The sequence below is a fragment of the Cynocephalus volans genome, chromosome 13 (assembly GCF_027409185.1).
Source record: "Cynocephalus volans isolate mCynVol1 chromosome 13, mCynVol1.pri, whole genome shotgun sequence".
NCBI lineage: Eukaryota > Metazoa > Chordata > Mammalia > Dermoptera > Cynocephalidae > Cynocephalus > Cynocephalus volans.
The window spans coordinates 14205041-14225083 of NC_084472.1; the positions used below are offsets into that span (position 1 = coordinate 14205041).

Genomic DNA, 20043 nt, shown 5'->3' on the forward strand with positions numbered 1-20043 from the left:
TTTATATATTCCTAAAAGCAAAGGAGTTGAAATGCATGCTTGTCATGTGCACCTGAGGATGGCATTCTGACAACCTACTAAGCCTAAGCAAAAAATATTTTTCAATAGGGTGGTAGAGAAAGAAGGCTGACCATTTTCATAACCTGACCACTTAGGTTAACAACTGGGGGAGAGGGGAGTTTTAATTTTCTTATAAGGGTGATCATGGCTATGGTGTTAGTACAAGGATACTTCAAAATGTTCATGGAACGATTCATATTATCTTTAATTCTATTTTTCAACGAACTTTTTGAAGTACCCTCATATGGCTCCACCAACTGACAGCCTAGGGAATGGCCAGTCTGAATTAGTAAGAGAGAGACAGGTTATTCGTTCAAGTGTATGGAACAACTCAACGATCTCAGGCTTTCGAGAACAAATAAGAATGACTTCTGCTTAGTGTCCTAATTAGTTGAGTCAAACACTTCTCAAGTTCTTGAAAATATTTCTCCTCCTACACAGATTATTTCCCTTATGGTTTTAAAATTTATGTCAGTAACTATCTACGCATTTTATCATTAGAGGACAGTCGTAGTTAAGAGAAAGGAATCTGCTGTCAGAATGATATGAGCTCAAAGTTTTGCTGCTCAAACCTGTGACACACTGGGTGTGTGTCATACTTTAATCCCAGTTTCCTTCTTGTAAAATGGGGAAAATAACAGCCCATTGATATTACTATATCAAATAATCGATACTAAATACTTTATGTAATGCAGACACAGAATTAAAAATGCCTATTATAATTATAATACATTAATATTAATATAATATTACATAATTATTGCTACTGTTTTTCCTAACCATACATGACCAAACAGCTTAGGCTCTATCTTAACTCCCTCAAATTCCTACCTAGCACCTAGTCAGCTGATGAACAAACATAGTACCTGATCAATAATCAATAAAGGAAGTAATAAAGGCTGAATAAAGCAGCATTTATAGCAACTATTATTTATATAACATATTATGACTACACAAAACTGCAAATGTATAGCTTATCATGAATTATCATATAATACTATATTTACATAATTTAAAATGTTATAAATCAGTTGACTAATTAATTTTTCCTGCAGATTTTAATCCATCTTTTTTCTCTGTATTATCCAGAAATTCACACATAATTACATTGGATAGTATGATGAGCTAAATGTATCTTATGTTTCTTAATAGATGATGTGATATTCCACCCCTTCTTATTTGACCATTCTGAAAGTACAAAAGAAAAAAAAGATTGGCCAACAGCTGTATGGCTTGAAATGATTAAGCCTTTCTTTCTGTACTGGGTTTCCCTCTTGAGAAAGGATGGAACTAATTAAGCCACTATAACAAATAAAAAAAGTAAGCAGTGATGATAAAATATTTAATAAGAATTATAGTCAGCAGTGATTTTGCAAAACGAATGTGACAGAGCCAAATTGTATGTTAAGAAGTCACCCAGTTTAGCTGCCAAAGTGCTTGAGGCCCAGAGGATAAAACAGGCCATGTAAGCAAATTGCAGTTTTTAAAAAAACTGAATGACCTAAATATGAGTCTCTAGCTCAGCCTGAACTAGAATGCACAGCTCTTAACACTTGGGGTTAAGAGACAACATTGAACAGATGGCCAAATACACAGTCTATGGCATGAGGGCTGTAATAGGCTAAGCAAGGCTGGGGAGAGGATAGAGAAGCCTGTGGTGGTCAGAGCTAATTCATGGTTTCAGAGGTTTCAAATAACAAGGACAGTTGTGACTGGGAAGCTCCAGTCATGCACTCACTAGCTTGCAACAATTAACTGCTGTGATTTGTTTTGCCCATGTAATGCAGACATGCCCAAGTTGAACATTAATTCTCATGCACTGATTACAACAAGATGTACACCCTGGATTAGGCACAAGATCTGTGTGGTTTGCTATATAAAAGTCCAAACAGTTATTTGGAATTTAGAAATGCATAAAACAACAATCTTTTTTGCTTTATGTTAGCTTGATGACTAACTCCACTGCCAGAGGAAAAATATTATACCCAGGTTGGACATCAGCTAATATGATAAACAGTCTTTGTAGATAATATTGTGTTCTGAACTGTAGTATGTTCTAGACCTACCCTATTTGACAATATTGCCACTGTGAGAAATAGTGATATTAAAGCATAGGATTTAAAGTAGTTCTCAAAATATTTTCTATGTATAAAAATAGTTACACCCGTGTGTATCAGTTGGAGCTAATCGCATGAACTACCCCAAAACCTTGAAAAGGTCTCTTAAGCAGTATCAAATGGAAAAGCCTGGACTCTTTTTAAAACACCTGTGAAACCACTCACATTTTTTTCTTTTGCTGCAAAGAAATGGTCAAAATACCACTAAATATAGATACCTACACATGCTCACAATTCTATATAATCACAGGTGCGGCTCAAATTTTGACTTTCAAGCTGAGCATAGAACTGAATAGACTTTCTTTCCTATTTTAGTGTCGCTTTGACTTTGTAATTTTATTTTTAAATGCTATGAGTATTTGGCTTATCTCCTGCCACAAAGCCCTTGCTTTGTGGGAGCAGGAGAGCCGGAGGACAGCACATGACAGCTGGCACCTCTGGTGGCAGCTTCTATTCTTTTTCCCTACGCCCTGGTTGAAGCTTGGAGAAAGGGAAACTGCTGGGCTATTCATAGGGCTGTGGAGTGGTGGGAAAGGAGAGCAATTAAGAGGAAAAACTACTGGCTATGACATCAACTCACCCAGCTGCTGGGATGAGGGACAGGAGACTGAAGGTAGTGGCTGCCTTAAAGGATGGAGACTGAAGGCCCAGGGACTTTGTTTTACCATGTCCACGCCTGGCTGACAGCTGCAGAGGCCTGCCCTACTTCCCTGACCTTACCACACTGTTGAAATGGGATTTTGGGCTTATGCTTCCATCTGATACATGCACCAGCATTCTAGCACTAACGAAATTTCAGTTTTTATAACATATAGAAACCTCAAATAAGCCCTTTCCTGAGTGCATGTGAATACTGCTGCACTGCACACAGTTCCTCCTGGTCCTGATTCTGGCTCTACCAAGGACTGATGTCATGTAGGTGTTTCAATTGCTCTGGACATTTTTTCTGACCCAAGCATCATGAGATCTGATCCACAACCTCAATTTAACAATGGCAGTGAGGCCATGACAATCAAAAGGGGCAGCGGGGCATTCCAGAATCTCCAGGGAGGAGACATTTGCAATTTTGGAAAGCTACCCAGATGATGACCTTACATCCCCTCTGGCGGTGTTCTCTCCCACCTCTCCTGAATATCATTTAAGCTGAAAGCTACTTATTTTATACCTGATTTACTTTAAGAAATAACTGAACAGAACCTTTCACTTAGCCCTGATCTTTCACACAGCTAAGGGGTATTTAAAATTGACTTCTGGCTGAGTCCTTCACTTCACCCAGAGCTCAGTGGGTAGCAGAACAATTCTGGGCTGGGATCAGACTGCTACGTCCACATGGTGTTGTGCCTAACCCTGGGGCCCAGGTTGGACTCCCCCCGCCACACGAAAACCTCAACATACTGGCACAGACAGTAATGAGGCTCTGAAAGTAGGAGCACTGTCGCAGCAGCCGCTAACACTGTAGGACTGAAGCACGGAACACGAAGGGAAGTGTGTTCTATGCCGAGGTACACACCTCTTCCTCTGAACTGTCACTCGGGTCATTGTCTAGGGAGGCGCTCAAGGAGGCTGCCTTGGGCTCCAGGTAGCAGAGGCACAGAGCCAGAGGGAAGGAGAGAGTGAGGGCGTATGGCACTGAGAAGGAGGCGGACAGCAGGAAGAAAAAGATGAAGAGGAAGCAGGGCACGAGGGAGGGTGAGCGGATCGGGAGGTAATGCCGCAAGCTCCGGGGCAGGAAGCTGGTCTCGGAGAGGCTGGGGAAAGAGAGGTACCCATCGTCATCCAGGAGAGAGGGAAACGACTCAGGGAGCTGCAAGGAGAAGGAGAACAGGGTGGTCCCTTTCCCAGTTTGCTGTCTGTAGCTAAAAGCCACATCTTGATCCCCTGGGTAAGGCTTCCCCTGGCCATCAGAGTCCAGGATGGGCTCTCCGGGCACATGCTCGGCTTTGGGTGGCTCGCCACCTGGCGGTTTGCGGTCATTCTCCTTGCACCTCCTACGGAGCTCTGTGGGGGATGCGGGGACACGATCGGCAGGTAGGGGTGACAAGGAACATGAGTCAGTGCCAAGCCCAGGTGACTGATGGGAAAGAGATGGAGAGAGACAGAAAGCAGCAAACAGAGATGCAAAAGGACAAAAAGAAAACTGCAATTAGTTAATTTTCTTAAGGGTTTCAATATAAAATTGTAAAACAAGAATTTTAGCACCAGGGTTGCTCATGAATTTTAAAGTATTCAAGCTGCATGCCAACGTTGCCACGAATGGCTACAGTTCTCCCATTAGACCATAAATATAGGTTAGGACTTTTTTTTTTTTTAAAGTCAGAACAGAAGGTATTTGTGGGAAATCCCAAAATGTACACATGTCACACGATCAGAAAATTTCATTTTTGATCAACAACTCTAGAAAGTTTTAGGGTTTTGAGAGCAAACATAATTCTTTGATAACTTAAAATCAAGACTTTCAATAACCTTCTCCTGATCTCTAGGTAACAGATCTGTTACTATAGTTGAGCTGGATTAAAAATGAAAATGAAATTCAATCCAAATTTTGGTTATTTAAAAAAAAAATACCTCGCTTTACTCCTTTGCTTGGTTAGTCGATTACATCCAAAATGGGTGGGTTTCCAAATCAACAAGTTTCTGGCCCCACTCCTATCTGATAAGCAGTAATAATCAGGGGATTCGACAATTAGCATTTCAGACACTGTGACTCCCCACAAAGAATTGAGGTTGCTTTGAAAAACTCTTCTATTTAGGCTCTTTTATCCAGGATATAAGTGGAACTTCAACTCAAGTAAGTGGTTTCAACAAGCTAACTAGCAAAAGGAGTATGTTTTCTTGTAACACGGTTTGTGTTTACTTTCTATTATTTGTGGTCCATAAATAATAGAAAGATACAATTTCTCAGCCTTCGGATTTCTCTCAGCAGATAAAGGGCATGTTTATAACTTTGGTTGAGCCCTTATAAAAGTAGGCATTCTCACAAAAGTGCTCCCTGGTGAGCTCAGGCTTTCATGGGGCAAAAGAGTCTAGTCTTCATTCTTTCTGGGCCTGGCAGTGTCAGTGACAGATCCAGTTTCCCGAGCAGGTGGCAGAGGGGCTGCTGGACACATAGGGGAGGGAGGAAAGCAAGCCAGCCCCAAGCAGGACCTGGGCAGCGGCCAGGAGCTGTGACAGCCTGGGAAGGTCAAGGCAAGGTCACATGGAGCCTGAAGATAATTACACTTCTGCTGCTATATGACAGCACACGTGTGTGCGCTTGCGTGCATGTGTGTGTGTTTTACCTAGCAACCTGATAGCATGGAAATTACTCAGACTGCTTTGTGGTGGTTTTCCAATCCTGACTTGGAGAGAAGTGCTAAATATAGCAACAGAGAGAAAGAAAATGCACAAATAAAATTATATCCTGGGTATATTAGTATTAGAAGTGTCTCTTTTTACCACGAGACAAGTATATCTTTTCCTACACACTCACATTTAACATCAAACACTTTGTTTTAAACAGGAACCTGCACAAATCTCATTCAAGTAAGAATAATGTAGAAATTACAAGCGGCCCTCTGCAGGAAGACAACTGTCCTCCAGCAGCGAGAGGCCACCAGTCACCGGGGATCATCAGCCTGGGATCCCTGCCTCCTCTCCAGGCAATCTGGGGGACCAGTCTTAGAAGAATTATTTTTAGTAACACATTTTCATTTTGATTAAAAATAAGTACCGTCTGTCACTTTTTAAAGAGAATAATAAAATTAAAGTTTAATCTTCCATGCTGCTTATTAAACTGGTTTTTAAAAGACAGTTCTGCACTGCAGAAACAAATTCGTCACCTATCTAAGCACTGGATCTCAGCTACAGCCCTCCTGAAGGGGCTCTGCTCGAAACACTGGCTTCTCAGAGACTCAGACTTCGAGGGTAGCAGTTGTCTTTGTCTTTTTATCTTCCCATGGCATACGTGGCACAAAGTGAGGATAGCTCACAAAGTAGGTTATTTTACGTAACCCAATTGGTGGTGTTTTACAATCAAAGTGAGACTACCTGGGCCTATTGGGAGCAAACTAAAACTCATTTGCTTTTCTTTGCCACTTAATCACATTTATGCATCCATGAGAATCATTGGCTGGTATGGGTGATTTCAGGAGGTTTTGGGATAACTACATATTGGAACTACACATTTGCTTTTCAGGTGTGTTATCTTCTCTTCATGTCCCATTTAAAACCTTCCTTGACTTAACTGACAGGAAGAGTATAAAAACAAAATTCAGAACAAAACTCATTTTAACAGCAAAACTGATCCAAACATCCTCGCCCATCATTTCCTACCCCGTTTTTATTTTTGTTTTTGCAAACAAATAATCTTATCCTTAAAAAAAAAAGAAAGAAAGAAAGAAAAAGGTGATGGATTGAGTCATTTGGAATATTCTAACACAACTACAAAAATTATCTATTTGTTGACCTACCCATTAAGATGTCACTATTAAGTTCGTGTCAAAAGGAACATTCTTCTACAGACTCCCAGGTGGTGAGCCTCTGTCACATACATCTATTCTTGAAGAGCCCACGTGCAAAACAGCACTTGTGAACCAAACTCATGTTTTAGGATAACCTCTAGATTATACGAGTATTTTTATTCTATGATTTCCTCTCACTCTGTACATTCCAGGAACCGGTCTGTTTTCCATTATTTTTGTATAAACCTCCCAATGTGCTTTTTGACTTGCAAATTATTTTTCTGAAAAGTTGCTTTATAGCGCTAAATCACCAGAAATAAACAATGTTTTGAAATAATGTTTAAAAAGAAATTTAATTTTGGGTGAAACGATGTCACAAAATTTAATAAATAAAATACCTGGAGAAATTGCTGCCAAGTTCACTTTTTGTCCTCCACTGCAACCTTCTGCTTTAATATCCCTTTTTCAAACTTGGCCAGTCACTGCTTTGCTGATTAGACTATAATTGTAAGACTAAGAAAGGAACCAGTGTATAAAGGAACACAGGCTAGGGTCACTCAGTGTACTTGTAGTTAGAAGAATGGCAACATGATTGCTGTGTATCTAGTCAATTAGGCCATACTTGGGTAGGAGAATGGGGCCAGAAACAAAGAAAACAGCTTTAGTGACAGTTCTGAAATATCAGTCCAAACAGAAAAGTGCAATAAGCCATCAGAAAGAAGTATTTTTAAGATACACACACAGGACAGCTCTTGAAAGTCTTACATAGCATACAAGTTGCAAATGTTCAAAAAGTTAAAAATGTCTTTCGGAGGAAAAATGCTGAAACAGAAATAATAATTTTAAAATTGACATATGGATGTGACTAGTGCTAAATATGAATTACCCTAAGTCTTAACACATCCTGGGTTTACATCCTCAGAAGTATCTAGGTGTTCTAAAAGCTGAAGCAGCTCTACGAGGCAGCCCGAGCTATACCTTTCCCTCCAGCCGAATCACTGCAACAGGTGTGGCTTCCTCCGCCCTTCTCCGTCTCTCCTCTTCCTCGTCCCGCTCTTCCTCGGCCTTTTTCTCTGGAGTCACAGTGGTGATCAAGTTGGTCTGAGAGATGCCCTTTGTTGTGGCGTACTGGCCAGTACCAACCTCTGCAGCAGACATAGAATCCTTCATGTATATTTCATGGTTTTCATTCACTGATGCTAAAAGCAAATACAATTGAAGAAACAAAATCTGAAATAGTTAAGTCAGAAGACAGAGCAACACCACCAACTGTCCTACTACTGAAAAAAAAGACACCACCACAAAATACCAGGTTTGTCTTGAAAAGACAGAATCCACACTTCAGGTATCTTCAGCTAAGCACTACAATAAACTCATCTTTCTGTACCACCTGTACCAGTGTTTTAAAATTATTTAAATGCTCACGTCTTGGAGGTTCAGAACAATTTCCACCTGTTCTCAGGCTCTCTGGGGAGGACGTGTGTAAGGGTGGGGGTGAGCAGAAGGATGTGAGGCCAGCAGTTGCTGAGCCTGCTACTCCACGGAGTCACTGGCGGGGCACCAGCACCGGACACCTAGGGGCACATTCCACAACAGACAGCACTATTTACAGCAGACAATTGCTCTACTATACTTGAATTTGAACATATCATTGGAAGTGCCATTCGCCAAGGGACACTGAATTGGTTTTGTTACTATTATTATTGGTGTTGATAAGTGTATCTCTCCTACAATACAAAAGCCCTACAAGTAATAATGAAAATTAACCATCTTGGCAGAGATTATAAAATTAAGATGGCAATTTCATTCAAATGAAATACGAAAATGTTTTAATTTTTACTGCATTTTAAGCAGACTACCATGATATGCATCTATATTCATTCATCTCTAATATTTTGGGAAAACAAGACAAATGTTGCTGAATAAAATTCATGCAAATGCAAAGCATGCAAACATAAAAGATATAAGATACAGCCTTTTGTCCCAGCTAAAATGTCTTAGCGAAAGAAAGGATTCAGTTAAAATTTAAAATTTGGCACTCATTATTTTAGCTTTTAGATACCATAAAATTTATTAAAACTTATAAATGTTGATTTTTGAATACACAGTAGCTAATTGCAGACAAAATATAATCTGCGTTCATATTTTAGAAACTTTAGAATATTAATAAAAGAAAGGATTCTGAAATGAAATACCTTTTGAAATCCTTTCAATAGCTAGACCCCTCACTAAAACATTCTCACTAAGATATCTTGTAACTCTGATGAGACACAGTTTCCTGATGGACCAGTTAGGCTGTTGTATATAAGACGCAACCTTGCAAAAAGCAGTTTATGTTCCAGCATGCAGCTATGGGATGAGCAGCAGCAGAACACACGCTAAAGTTGGCAGGACCACAAAGAGTGAGAGACAACACATACATCACTTTTGGGCAGTGAGGAAGAGACAGCATGATATTAGTACACTGATTTCACAACGGTCTTCTGTCTTCTCAGTAGTCACTGTCACACAAAAGGCCATGAGGAAAACACCATTCACAATAAATGTGTTCCTCTGGGTGCACATCGCTAAACAACGTGGGTGGTATTCCGGAAAAAAAGGCGTGGTTCTAGAAAAGTTCCTCAAATGCTCATGTACAGAATATACAAATACTTAACAGGAGAAAGAAGAGCAAATGGGACAGCGCAGGGAGAAAAGCTTCAATGTTAACACGGACATTTCAATGTCTTAATTCAACTCAAAACAGTCCTGACCAATATTTCATTCCAAAGGGTTGGTTCTAAGTCTGGTATTCTGGAAACTGTTAGAAGATACAGAGTGGCAATTAACTTCCTAGGCCAGTTCACAAAAGCCAGTAAGAATAATTCCGGGTGACTACTGTTAATGATAATATATCATACATTTCAAAATAGAAGAGAGGATTTTGAATGTTCTCATCACAAGAAATGATACACATCTGAGGTGAAGAATATGCTAATTACCCTGATTTCACTATTATACACTGTGTATATGCGTAGAAATGTCACACTGTACCCCATTAATATGTACAATTATTATGAATCAATTAAAAATAAATTTTAAAAAATTACAAAGAAGAATTATTAATACAATTATTGAGATCATTATAATTACATCTATAACAAGAGGGATTTCACATACATATGTTATTTACTGTTCACAACCACCCTGTTGAAGGTGGCCTCACTCGCATTTTGCAGATGACAAATACAGAGACCTCCTGGAGAACGGACACCATTTGCGACCATTGCACAGAGGGAAGCAGAGTTTCGCCCTCAATCTGGACTCATCTATGCAGATGAGTGTTGTTCCCACTTCACTAGTAACATACATGATAAAGCACTAATAATACGACTTTGGTTTCTTCCATAAACTGTTCATAAAGTATCCGGTTAGGAGAATACAGTACTTTTAGCCAGGGGACTGTGGGAGTATATAGGCTCGTCAAACTCACCGGACAGCAGTGAAAGGGGAAGGCAGAACTGAGGCTCTTTGGGGAGCAGTGGCAAAAAAGACGGTCCCAGCCACGTGTAACTTTTATTTGTTTTTACTTATATTTGTGCTTATTATTAAAATTGTACATGTATGCTGGAAACTTCCAACTTTTATTTACATAGAATAGGTCTCCTATAAACAACTAGTCTCCAGGTGTCATGAACTAGGAGACAGAGGCCCGGCTGTGCTTCAGTTCCTGAGTGAAGCGGCACTACAGCCGGCACGCCTTGTAGCAGAAAGCACCCTCCACATTGCTAGGGACAGCAGTACGGAACTGTTCAATAAAACAAACACCTAGTAGAAGCTCACTGTCACGTTAGTCCCTGAAAAGGTTATTTGAGTGATTATCTCCGTTTCACTCATTTGTCTCACACGTCTGACGTAGTAGAGAACACTTTCATAGCATGTCCTCCCAGTCCACCTGGTGTAGTAATTAGTATTAATTAGGAGAATTTAACTTAGAGTACATTCCTCTGTGGTTTGAATGTCATCCTTTCTACCAGCTATTATCAACTAACTGGTAAAGGCCACATTTTATTCAGAAAATTTCCTAGAAACAGATAAATTTAACTTACAATTTTCTTTATGAAATGGTCTAAAACAAATCTGCTAATCATTTAAGATCTGCTGGCAAGAGAACCACTTACAGAGTATGTGACTACTATATTTATTTATTTATTTATTTATTATTATTTTTTAAGATGACCGGTAAGGGGATCTTAACCCTTGGCTTGGTGTTGTCAGCACCACGCTCAGCCAGTGAGCAACCGGCCATCCCTATATAGGATCCGAACCCGTGGCCTTGGTGTTATCAGCACCGCACTCTCCCGAGTGAGCCACGGGCCGGCCCTGTGACTACTATATTTACAATGACGGCATCTTTTTCCAAATCCAGGTTGCCAGCTTATGAAAGTTATCCTCTTCATTCCCTACATACCATTCTTTTATGTAATCTTATATAAATCTACCAATAACAGACATTAGACTGACACAGGCACTTTCTTGGTGGGGGAGGAGGGCCTTAAAAATTTGCCATTCAGCCACAGACCAACAACTACCTTTCATTTCATAATATCCAAGAGGATCGATGTTACTGAAAGCACATGACAGTTTCATACTCCTGTTCGGGTAGCTACTGGTAATCACTAAGGGCCAGCAAGCGATGCCTACCTCCATCCAAGCTGCGAGACATGGTGTAACGTTTGCTGGACGAGCGCTCAAAGTAAGGTGCGGGGCGATCTATCAGTGCGCTGGCTCTCCTTGTTTGGGCTTGCGTTCTGCCGCTATAACGAAACTTGGAACCCAAGGTTAGGAATTTCTTTGGAGGTGCTTCTGGTAACAGCAGTCTACAAATGTTAAAGAAAAACACCAGAAAGACCAGTCAAACATTAAGAATGCGTTTTACACTTTTACTCTTATGAGAGGTAATATGCTTTTTGTGTTAAAGGTTTAACACAACTTGCAGTAAATTGAATCTGATTTTATAAGAAAAATATCAATTCACATAGTATATATCAACCAGGGATGTTGTACAGAGGATATAAGCAAGACGGGGGTTGGACTGGACCAGATGAACTTTAACAGCTCAGGCAAGTGGAGAGTTTATGGTTCTATAAGTACAAAGAGCAATTAAATAGGTGATGTTAGGAGAAGAGTGATAATTTATTTTGTAGGCACATATCTGATGGGCCTAGTATTATATGTGGGTAAAGAGTCCAGGGTATCAAGAAATTATGGAAATGGTAAGAAATGGATTGGATACTTGAGGCACCTATAAGAATAACAAGAAGGCACTAAAGATAATAAAAGGGGTAGGGCAGATAAGAACAAGACAAATTAAGAAAAATCCTTCAACTTTAGTCAGAACTTCTTTTAGAATTTCTTATCAAGAAATCTGGTGACAGTGAACCTGCAGGAATGGAAAGAACATGCTCCCATATTCTTCTTCCCAACAACCCTTTTCAGTGTAAGTGATTAGAATCATTCCAATTCTTCCTTAGGACAAAAACATGAAATGACCTCTGCCTACCTGAAAAACGTATGGTGCTCAACACATACTTTCCACAAACGCTTGGCAGCTCGATGATTTGGCAGCTTAAACCCAATGGTGCTTTCAAACTGTTCAAACTAAATTTTAAAAAGACATATTGAAGTGTAGAGTCAAGTTTGGAAGTACAAACAACAGAAGCTCTGCAAATAACTTATAAGATCATAATGCCACCCACACGTTTTCTTCTTTACTCACTAAATCGCTTGCTATATGCAGAACTCATGCTATACACACTCACTCATTTAAAAACAACTTATACCTATCCCTTTAAAATGCTGCAGGTATAGATAACCATGAGATGTACACAGTAAATGTTTTCTGCACAAGTATGGATCTTATGAAAACTAAACACAAAAAAGAGGATGTTTGGATTCCCTCCAAAGATCAATTTGTCCTGATCTCATTTTTAAGCCTTATTTTAAGTTTCTCAATGACACAATGACTTCTACTAGAATGTACAGAAATGAACAAAATGTTATAGATCTAGTCTACAGCATTCTTAGAAATGACATATTTTCTTAGTATCTGGCCTAGAAATATGTATCTTTGCTACGCATTTGATGTCTTGAAGTCAGATACTGCTGATTTTACTAGTGTGTTCCACTATGGACAATTATATTAAATACAAACATCCCTCTTACATTATACAAAAGATCAGAGACTGGGAGAACACATCCTCATATTTTACAGCATATAAATTTCAGATAATACTCTATCAGCCAGTTGATTTTTTTCACAGTGTAATAGCTCATCTGATTTCTGCATAACATTTCAATATAATTATTGCAGATATGCAAAAAATTTTTATTTTCTGAAGACAGAATACATCAGGCCACCAGAGGGCAATCATCTTAAACAGTAACGGCTTTCCAAAGAGCACAAAACGGCCAGACTATTGATGCAATCGACATCAAAAGTAACTCAGGTGGCAAAGGGCCAAGTGAGGGGTCATATGCATGGCACGTGAGACACAATCACGCTTGACCTCTGTTTCTTGTTTGCTGAGCATGACTGGGGGATTGGGAAGGGCATCACAAGTTGCTCCCACTGCCACTGCCTCTCCCAATTTCTTATTAACTCTGGATGTTCACGTGCAGTGGTGTCTGTAAAAATCACTACTGTTGGACGGACCCAGTCAACTGACAAGCCAGGAGTACCACAGCTCTTGACCAACCCATCACCCACTCCTTCATCCTGCATCTAGCACAACCACACAGCATGCCGGCCTGGGGGATAAAGCAGAGTCATCTCGCTCTCTGCTGCGAGAAGCTGGTTAGTCCTGCCTAATATCATCTCCACCGATTTCACTCACGCAAACTGAAAACTTATTACCTCAGACTCCTCCTTCTTTTAATTCCTCCCTTCATCCCTTCATCTTGTCTCCAGGACATAGTGGTTCTACCTCGAAACCTCTCTCTCTCTCACATTTGCTCCCCTCATTCAATTCCCACTGCCTCTGCCCTAGTTTAGGTCTTATCACATTACTAAGTAGATGAGTTTCATTAAGAAATCTATCATTCCAAAATATTCACCTAGTTGTGTCATGTCCTAATTTAAAACTTCCACAGCTCACTGCTGTCTACTGATTCATTTCTCCAGCTCTCCCTCTGGCCTCTCACAACACGATGCTCTTTCCACATCTACAGAACATCATCTCGTTTGTATCATGGAATTACAATTAAAAGTGTAGGAGTCTGTTTCTCTGGTAAATAGGAAATCCCTTAAGGACAGGAACAAGGTCATATTTATCTATTTCCAATGCCCAGCATGATGTCTGACGATAAATAGATGTTCACTTAATAAATGTCCAATGAATTCAAATGAATAAATATTGTTTATAAGTTTAACATACAATCTTTAGGAAATACTTTAGAAACACTACAATTTCAAGTATATGAAAAGCATATAGATTATTTCAGTTGTCACAGACAAGTATGATTTTAAAGTTACATTAAACAGGATTGCTTGCTTTATATTCTGATTTTTTCAATTGCATTTTCCACCAAGAAACTCCAGTGGAGAAGTAGACTTTGAAGATAGGAGACAACTATATCATACTAGAAAATTTTCAGAGACATAAATGAGCCAGAATCTTTGAGCACTGACTCCATCTGATGTATTAACCATACCAATTAGAAATTGGAGTTATTTATTAACCATTTCTTAAGTAAAAGCAAGTATTTACTACTTATTATGTAAAAACCATTGAGGAGATACAAATACAAGTAGGTCATGGACGCTGTTGCCCAAGGAGTAAGGATTTGTTAACAATCCTGATTCTTTCACTAGCTTCTCTGATTAAAAAAAAAAATAAAAGTGGAAATAAACTGGAAATATATTGAGCAGGGGAACATTTATGTAATTCATACCTGGCATCCCATGTTCTAATCTTACTGGTAACTTGAAGTAAATAACCTCTACGTTATTTACTTCAAGTGTGATCAGATTTGCAGGGAAAAAAAGGGGGGAGAGGCAGCATGGAGGCAACAACAGGACACAAAGGAAAAGATCTATTCACCACAGCTTGAAACATACAAAAAATATCCATGAATCTTGATTTTCTATTAAAATATGTTTTTTAAAAAAGGCTTTCAATTAACATATGCTGTGGGAAAAACTGGAACAGCATAATAAAGAACATCTTATCTATTACTATTTATTGCACAAACCTACATGAATTCTCTTGGCCATTTAGACATAATTCACACATCCCACAATGCTCAGAACTCACAAGAAGGTAATTTAAATTTTTGTTTGTTATCAGGGACCTTTCTTCCCAATGAGCACACAAATGCAGGCATTTTTACCTCTCCCGGCCGGATCTTAATGTAGAAGTTGTTCCTTTTGTATGAAATTTTTAGAACCTTGGGCCAGGCAAATCTGTTTATTCGCAGTCGGTCACGATATATCAACAGACCACTTGCACAAACTCCTAACATAATTTCTACTCCTTCTGAATCCTGGAAAATAGAAGCAAGAAACAACTCAGTATTTCACTTGTTTCTACTTACAATTGGATACAACATTTAAGCCTCCATGACTGAATCTATAATTGACTAATTTAAATATTAAAAATACTGCAGTCATCTTTAAAATATTACCATTAAATAACAGCTTTTTAATAGAGATATTTATCACTACGGAGATTTGTTAGAGTAAAATCTGCTCACCTAGGTATCTCGGACTTTTGACATAAATACTGCATACAGAGAATGCCGAGCAGATGAAAGTGTGTTAAAAACAGTAATAATAATAGCTACGGTTCTCACTTAATGAGTGCTAGGCACAGATCTGCTTTCTTTATATTAACTCTTTTATTCATCACTATGATATGCTGAAATAGTTGCTATTATTATTCCCATTTTACAGATGAGAAAACTGAGGTATGAAGAGGTTGAGTGTCCGTCCCCAGTTGAACAGGTTGGGGCAGCCGGCTTCCAGAGGTAGTGCTTTTAACCAACACATATACTAACAAGAGGGGCTCTGTCCTTTCCTATGAGTGTTTTGGGTTTTGTTCCTTTAAAAAGAGCCTTGATTTTTTTATACACCATCATTGTGAGAGTAAAATTTAAATATAGTTTTTTTAAGTATGAATTACTCCCCCCTCCCCACGCACACACCATCACATTGCCTGGTAGTAATCGCACTTAACAATATGGCTCACGCACATAAATATAGATACAGTTTATATATGTGAATATATACATATTTTTAAAACAAAAGTGGGATCATACTATAACTGCAACTTGCTTTTGCTTCTTGCATATTTCCTCTTTAGGTAATTTCCTAGGGATGCGTGATGCCCAGATGTCATCAGAGATGTTATATCAAGCTCAAGAGCTATACCACATAGAGTCTGTCCCCCTTAAATGCCATATTGCATTGAAATCAGAGTAAAATGAACATCTATAGTGGTGCTGAATGGAGTAAAAGGACAGGATGGAGGCAGGACTGTGTGTGAGGTGCAGAGTCCACCCTTATTCCACTATTGTAGGAAGCAGCGGACAGAAAGGGTTGTGGGATGGTCACACAAGAAAGCTACATTCAGTTCTTCTGTCACATAATCAGCAGGGCTGACCTCGGCTTGGTGTCACTCTGCAGCACCAGCAGAATGGACATGGGAAAATGGAAGAATCTAAGCAGGAGGGTCTGACTCATCCAGATTGTGGGAATTTACTTCCCAAATCTCGTCAATGCAAGGTACAAGATGGACATTTCCAGAATCAAAAATAAATATATTGGTCCATCTCTGGGAAATTTGAGTTTACAAACAGAATATAATTGGTTTAAAATGAAATATCGTACTTTGAAAACGTATCACTCCATTAGATACCAGATTACATGAGTAGAAATATTTAATGGCAGGAAATTACAGTATAATAAAATTTAAGGAGAGCTCAGAGACGAAACTTCCCACCATTTATCAAGGGCTTTAATTTCATAGGGTAATTTAAAGAGCTCTACCCTGATGCTGACAAGTAGATGGTATTATTGATCCTTCAGACCCAGCCGTTCTATTTGAATGACCATTCAGAGGTGACCACCTCCTCTTTGATTCACTTTATTTTTGATAAATATAGAACATCAGTTTAGGAAATATGCTCTCAACCGACAGAGGGAATGGACATTTTAAAACTTTTTCATTATTTACTATTTTTATATCATCCATTAGCATCTTCGAATCAGGAAAACAGCATCCCTTCCTGAGGAAGGCTCTGATGCCTCCTCTTCTTGTCCCTTCCAACATACACTTCTCTGTATCCCCAAGTCAGTCTACGATCTCTCATGCTTCAGCTTGGCAAATGGCGATGAAATAAACTGCTGCTCCTCTTCTTTCTCCTGGAGACTGCAAGCTGGTTGGGAGCAGAAGCTGTTTTATCTATCTCTATAACCCCACGGCCAGCACAGGGCCTGCCTACCATGCACTAAGCCATTCCATGTGTGCTGAAACATGAATGCAAGAATGAAAATGGCAGGAATAAGGGTAAAAGTTTCCATTTCACTAATTGCACAGCAACAAAAACAATACTTTCCACATCAAATTTTCTGCCACCACCCATAGTATTGAGGTTAGTTTGATAAATGTATTGCATTAAAATCTATAACAACAGTCTTTCTTGGGGACATGTGCATTTCACCATCAATAAATATGTTTACACTCCATTAGCAGGAAGCACTGAAGGTAGACCTGGATAGTCTCTGTTTATCATGATGAAAATAAAGGGAAATACTACTCCCTTAACTTAAAATCCCTGTTCAAACTTTGTCATCCACAGTATCACTTGGTCCATGGAACATCCCATAGGGATTTTTTTCTACATTTCAGAATATTACATGAAATAAATGACTGAGAAATCCTATGAAGACTGAAATTAAGGACAACCAAGCAGAGACAGACTTCCTAAGGACAAACAAAGCATTTAAAAAGTTTTCCAAAACACATTTAGGTTTTCTAAAACATGGGTCCTTCATGTAATATTGATTTTAATCTTTATACAGAGCCACAATACAAGATCACAATTCAGAATTTTTAAGTGGATCATAAAGCTCAGGGCCTTTCATAGCATCAATAGAAGAGAAGCATCCCACTTATAACCGGAAATTAGCTCTAATTCAATTCATTAAATTTCCTTCTTGAAATGATGGTGTGTGGCTGCATGAGAAATTGGAGCCTATGACTGAATTATTTGTTGTACTTAATATTCAGATAAAATCCTATAACAGGCTGCACTTGCACTTCTTTGATTCTCTTTCTTTTTAATCGGCATAATTTCAAATCATATTATTGAATGAAAAAGCAGCCATCTATTTTAATTCAGTAGCTATAGCAATGCTAAGTGATTTTATTTTTACTGATCCATCTTGAGTTGCACTTGCCTAAGTATACCCCCTAATCTCTTATTTATTTATTTTTACTGGACAATAAGTGAATCAAAGTGCATGATGATGTAACTCAAAAATAGCTTTAGATTCACTCAAATTCTCAAGCTACCTTCATTTCCTTCAGTCTGTTTTCCTACCTTTTAGCCACCTAGGGAAAAACTCTGAAAGAAAAAAAATTTAGTGTCTATCCTTATTTTTATTTTGAAATCCTCACCCTGCCTTATACCTGATATAAAATAGGAAACATCTTTGTTATGTGAGTGTAAAATAAATGAAGTGTAATAATTTACTGGCAGGTAAGCAGTGCTACACCTGCTGTTGTAATCACACACAAATGTCAAAGAGCTTGGCATCCCATGTGCCAGCACATCTCCAGGATAAGCCACAGCCAAGTCCCAGAGCTCTTACTCATGCTCAGGCCTAGGAAGTGCTCCTCTTGTGTGATGTGCACAGCAACACGCAGACAAAACCAATCAAACCCATGTGTGTTCGGTGGCCACCATTTTCCTGTCCAAACATACTGTGGATTAGTCTGCTCCCCAAGTGCCAACCAAAGAGCAGCCCAACCTCCAGCATCAACAGAATCTACAGACCACAGGTCTCCCTCCCATGGATCCTCAGGGTTGTTGAGATGTTGGCTTGAACAGAGCCAGCTGAAATTCTCATTTCTATTCCCCACACCTGACTTGTGTAAGATACCTGTTTGCCTGAAAGCCTGCAACTGCACGTTCTTATGAGTCCCAGACCATGAAATTGGTGACTAACTCTATCAAAAGTCAAATACACATGCCTATACAGGAGGAACATTATCTTGCAAGACCCAATCCAAAGGAACTACCTCTGAACTTAAATGATAACTTTTTAAACACTGCTGAAGTACTGAAATCCACTTTTAGGAGCCTAACAAATTTCATACATTTTGTTGATAAAAGTTTTCAGAAAGCTTCCCTGTATTTCCATAGGGCTTTTATTCATGGCTGTTTAGATGGTAAGACTAGTCTACATGCTCATTCTCTCACTGCTGAAAAATACAGAAATTATGAAAAAGCATGACATAAAGTCAAAGCTGCTCTATGTATCCTCATGACTGCAACCCTCCTGCAGTCTAAGTCCAACTTTTTTCTTTCCAAGACTCTACTCAAGATACTTCTCTAATCTTGCACCAACCACCAGTCAACAAGGCAATCCTTAGCCAGGGTGCTTAATTTTAATTGAACTTTAAAATAATTTTATTTCAAAGTACTGTTTATTTGTCAGGGTACCTAAACTTTAGAGATAGAGTTCTTTAAATTTAACATGAATTTACTGAGTGCCTAGTGGAGGTTCAGAACAGGAACATAAACAGTACCTGAAACACAATAGATGTGACACTCGGGTCTTGGACAATAGTCCAAGTTTAACAGAAAGACAGGAAAGAGCAGGACAGTCATAGATGGGCAAATTCAGGGAAAAGGCAAAGACAGGGTCTGATGGGAGCAAAGGGCATGTGTCACCACAGAGCAGGAGGTTCTATTATGGCAGGGAAGGTGGGTAAGCTACGAGCCTAGTGGGAAAAGATAAGTTTCTAATGCACCAGCAGGCAATCAGAGGCTTTGCCTACTGCAGGCTTTCAGTAGGCTGAGCCCAGGAGTAATGGAAGTTCAAGCTACGAAGAGCAAACCCCTCAGTAAATATGAGACAGCTAAATTTGTTTTATCACAGAGTAGAGCTTAAAAGACAGACACAGATTTAAATCCCCAAAGTTTTCGTTTACATTAAAGTAAAAAAATCACCATCTTACAGCAATTACAACATTGAATTAAATAAAACTAAGTAGAAAGTTTGGGGTTTAAAAAATGCATACCTTGGCATGATGTAAATCTACCCCGTACATGGATAGTTTTTTGGCATTTTCCAAGAAATGCATCTCTGCTTCTGCTGGCGTCATTCCTCTGATAAGGAAAAACAATGTGTTACAAGGCTGCTTTTCTTTCTTATCTGT

The 20043-nt window shown here is 39.0% G+C and overlaps 1 protein-coding gene across 2 annotated transcripts in view; it reads right to left on the reverse strand.

Annotated features, from left to right (window-relative positions):
* EPB41L3 (erythrocyte membrane protein band 4.1 like 3) overlaps positions 1 to 20043 on the reverse strand; it is a 138768-nt gene that overhangs the window by 18139 nt on the left and 100586 nt on the right. The window contains exons 8-13 of one of the 2 annotated variants that reach the window (XM_063076786.1): positions 19906 to 19993; positions 14987 to 15139; positions 12159 to 12256; positions 11300 to 11475; positions 7595 to 7815; positions 3688 to 4248 (exon numbers count right to left, since the gene is read on the reverse strand). In XM_063076786.1, coding sequence (XP_062932856.1) covers positions 3688 to 4248; positions 7595 to 7815; positions 11300 to 11475; positions 12159 to 12256; positions 14987 to 15139; positions 19906 to 19993 — 1297 coding nt within the window. The remainder of the gene's footprint in view (positions 1 to 3687; positions 4249 to 7594; positions 7816 to 11299; positions 11476 to 12158; positions 12257 to 14986; positions 15140 to 19905; positions 19994 to 20043) is intronic. The other variant, XM_063076787.1, reaches the window with a different exon arrangement.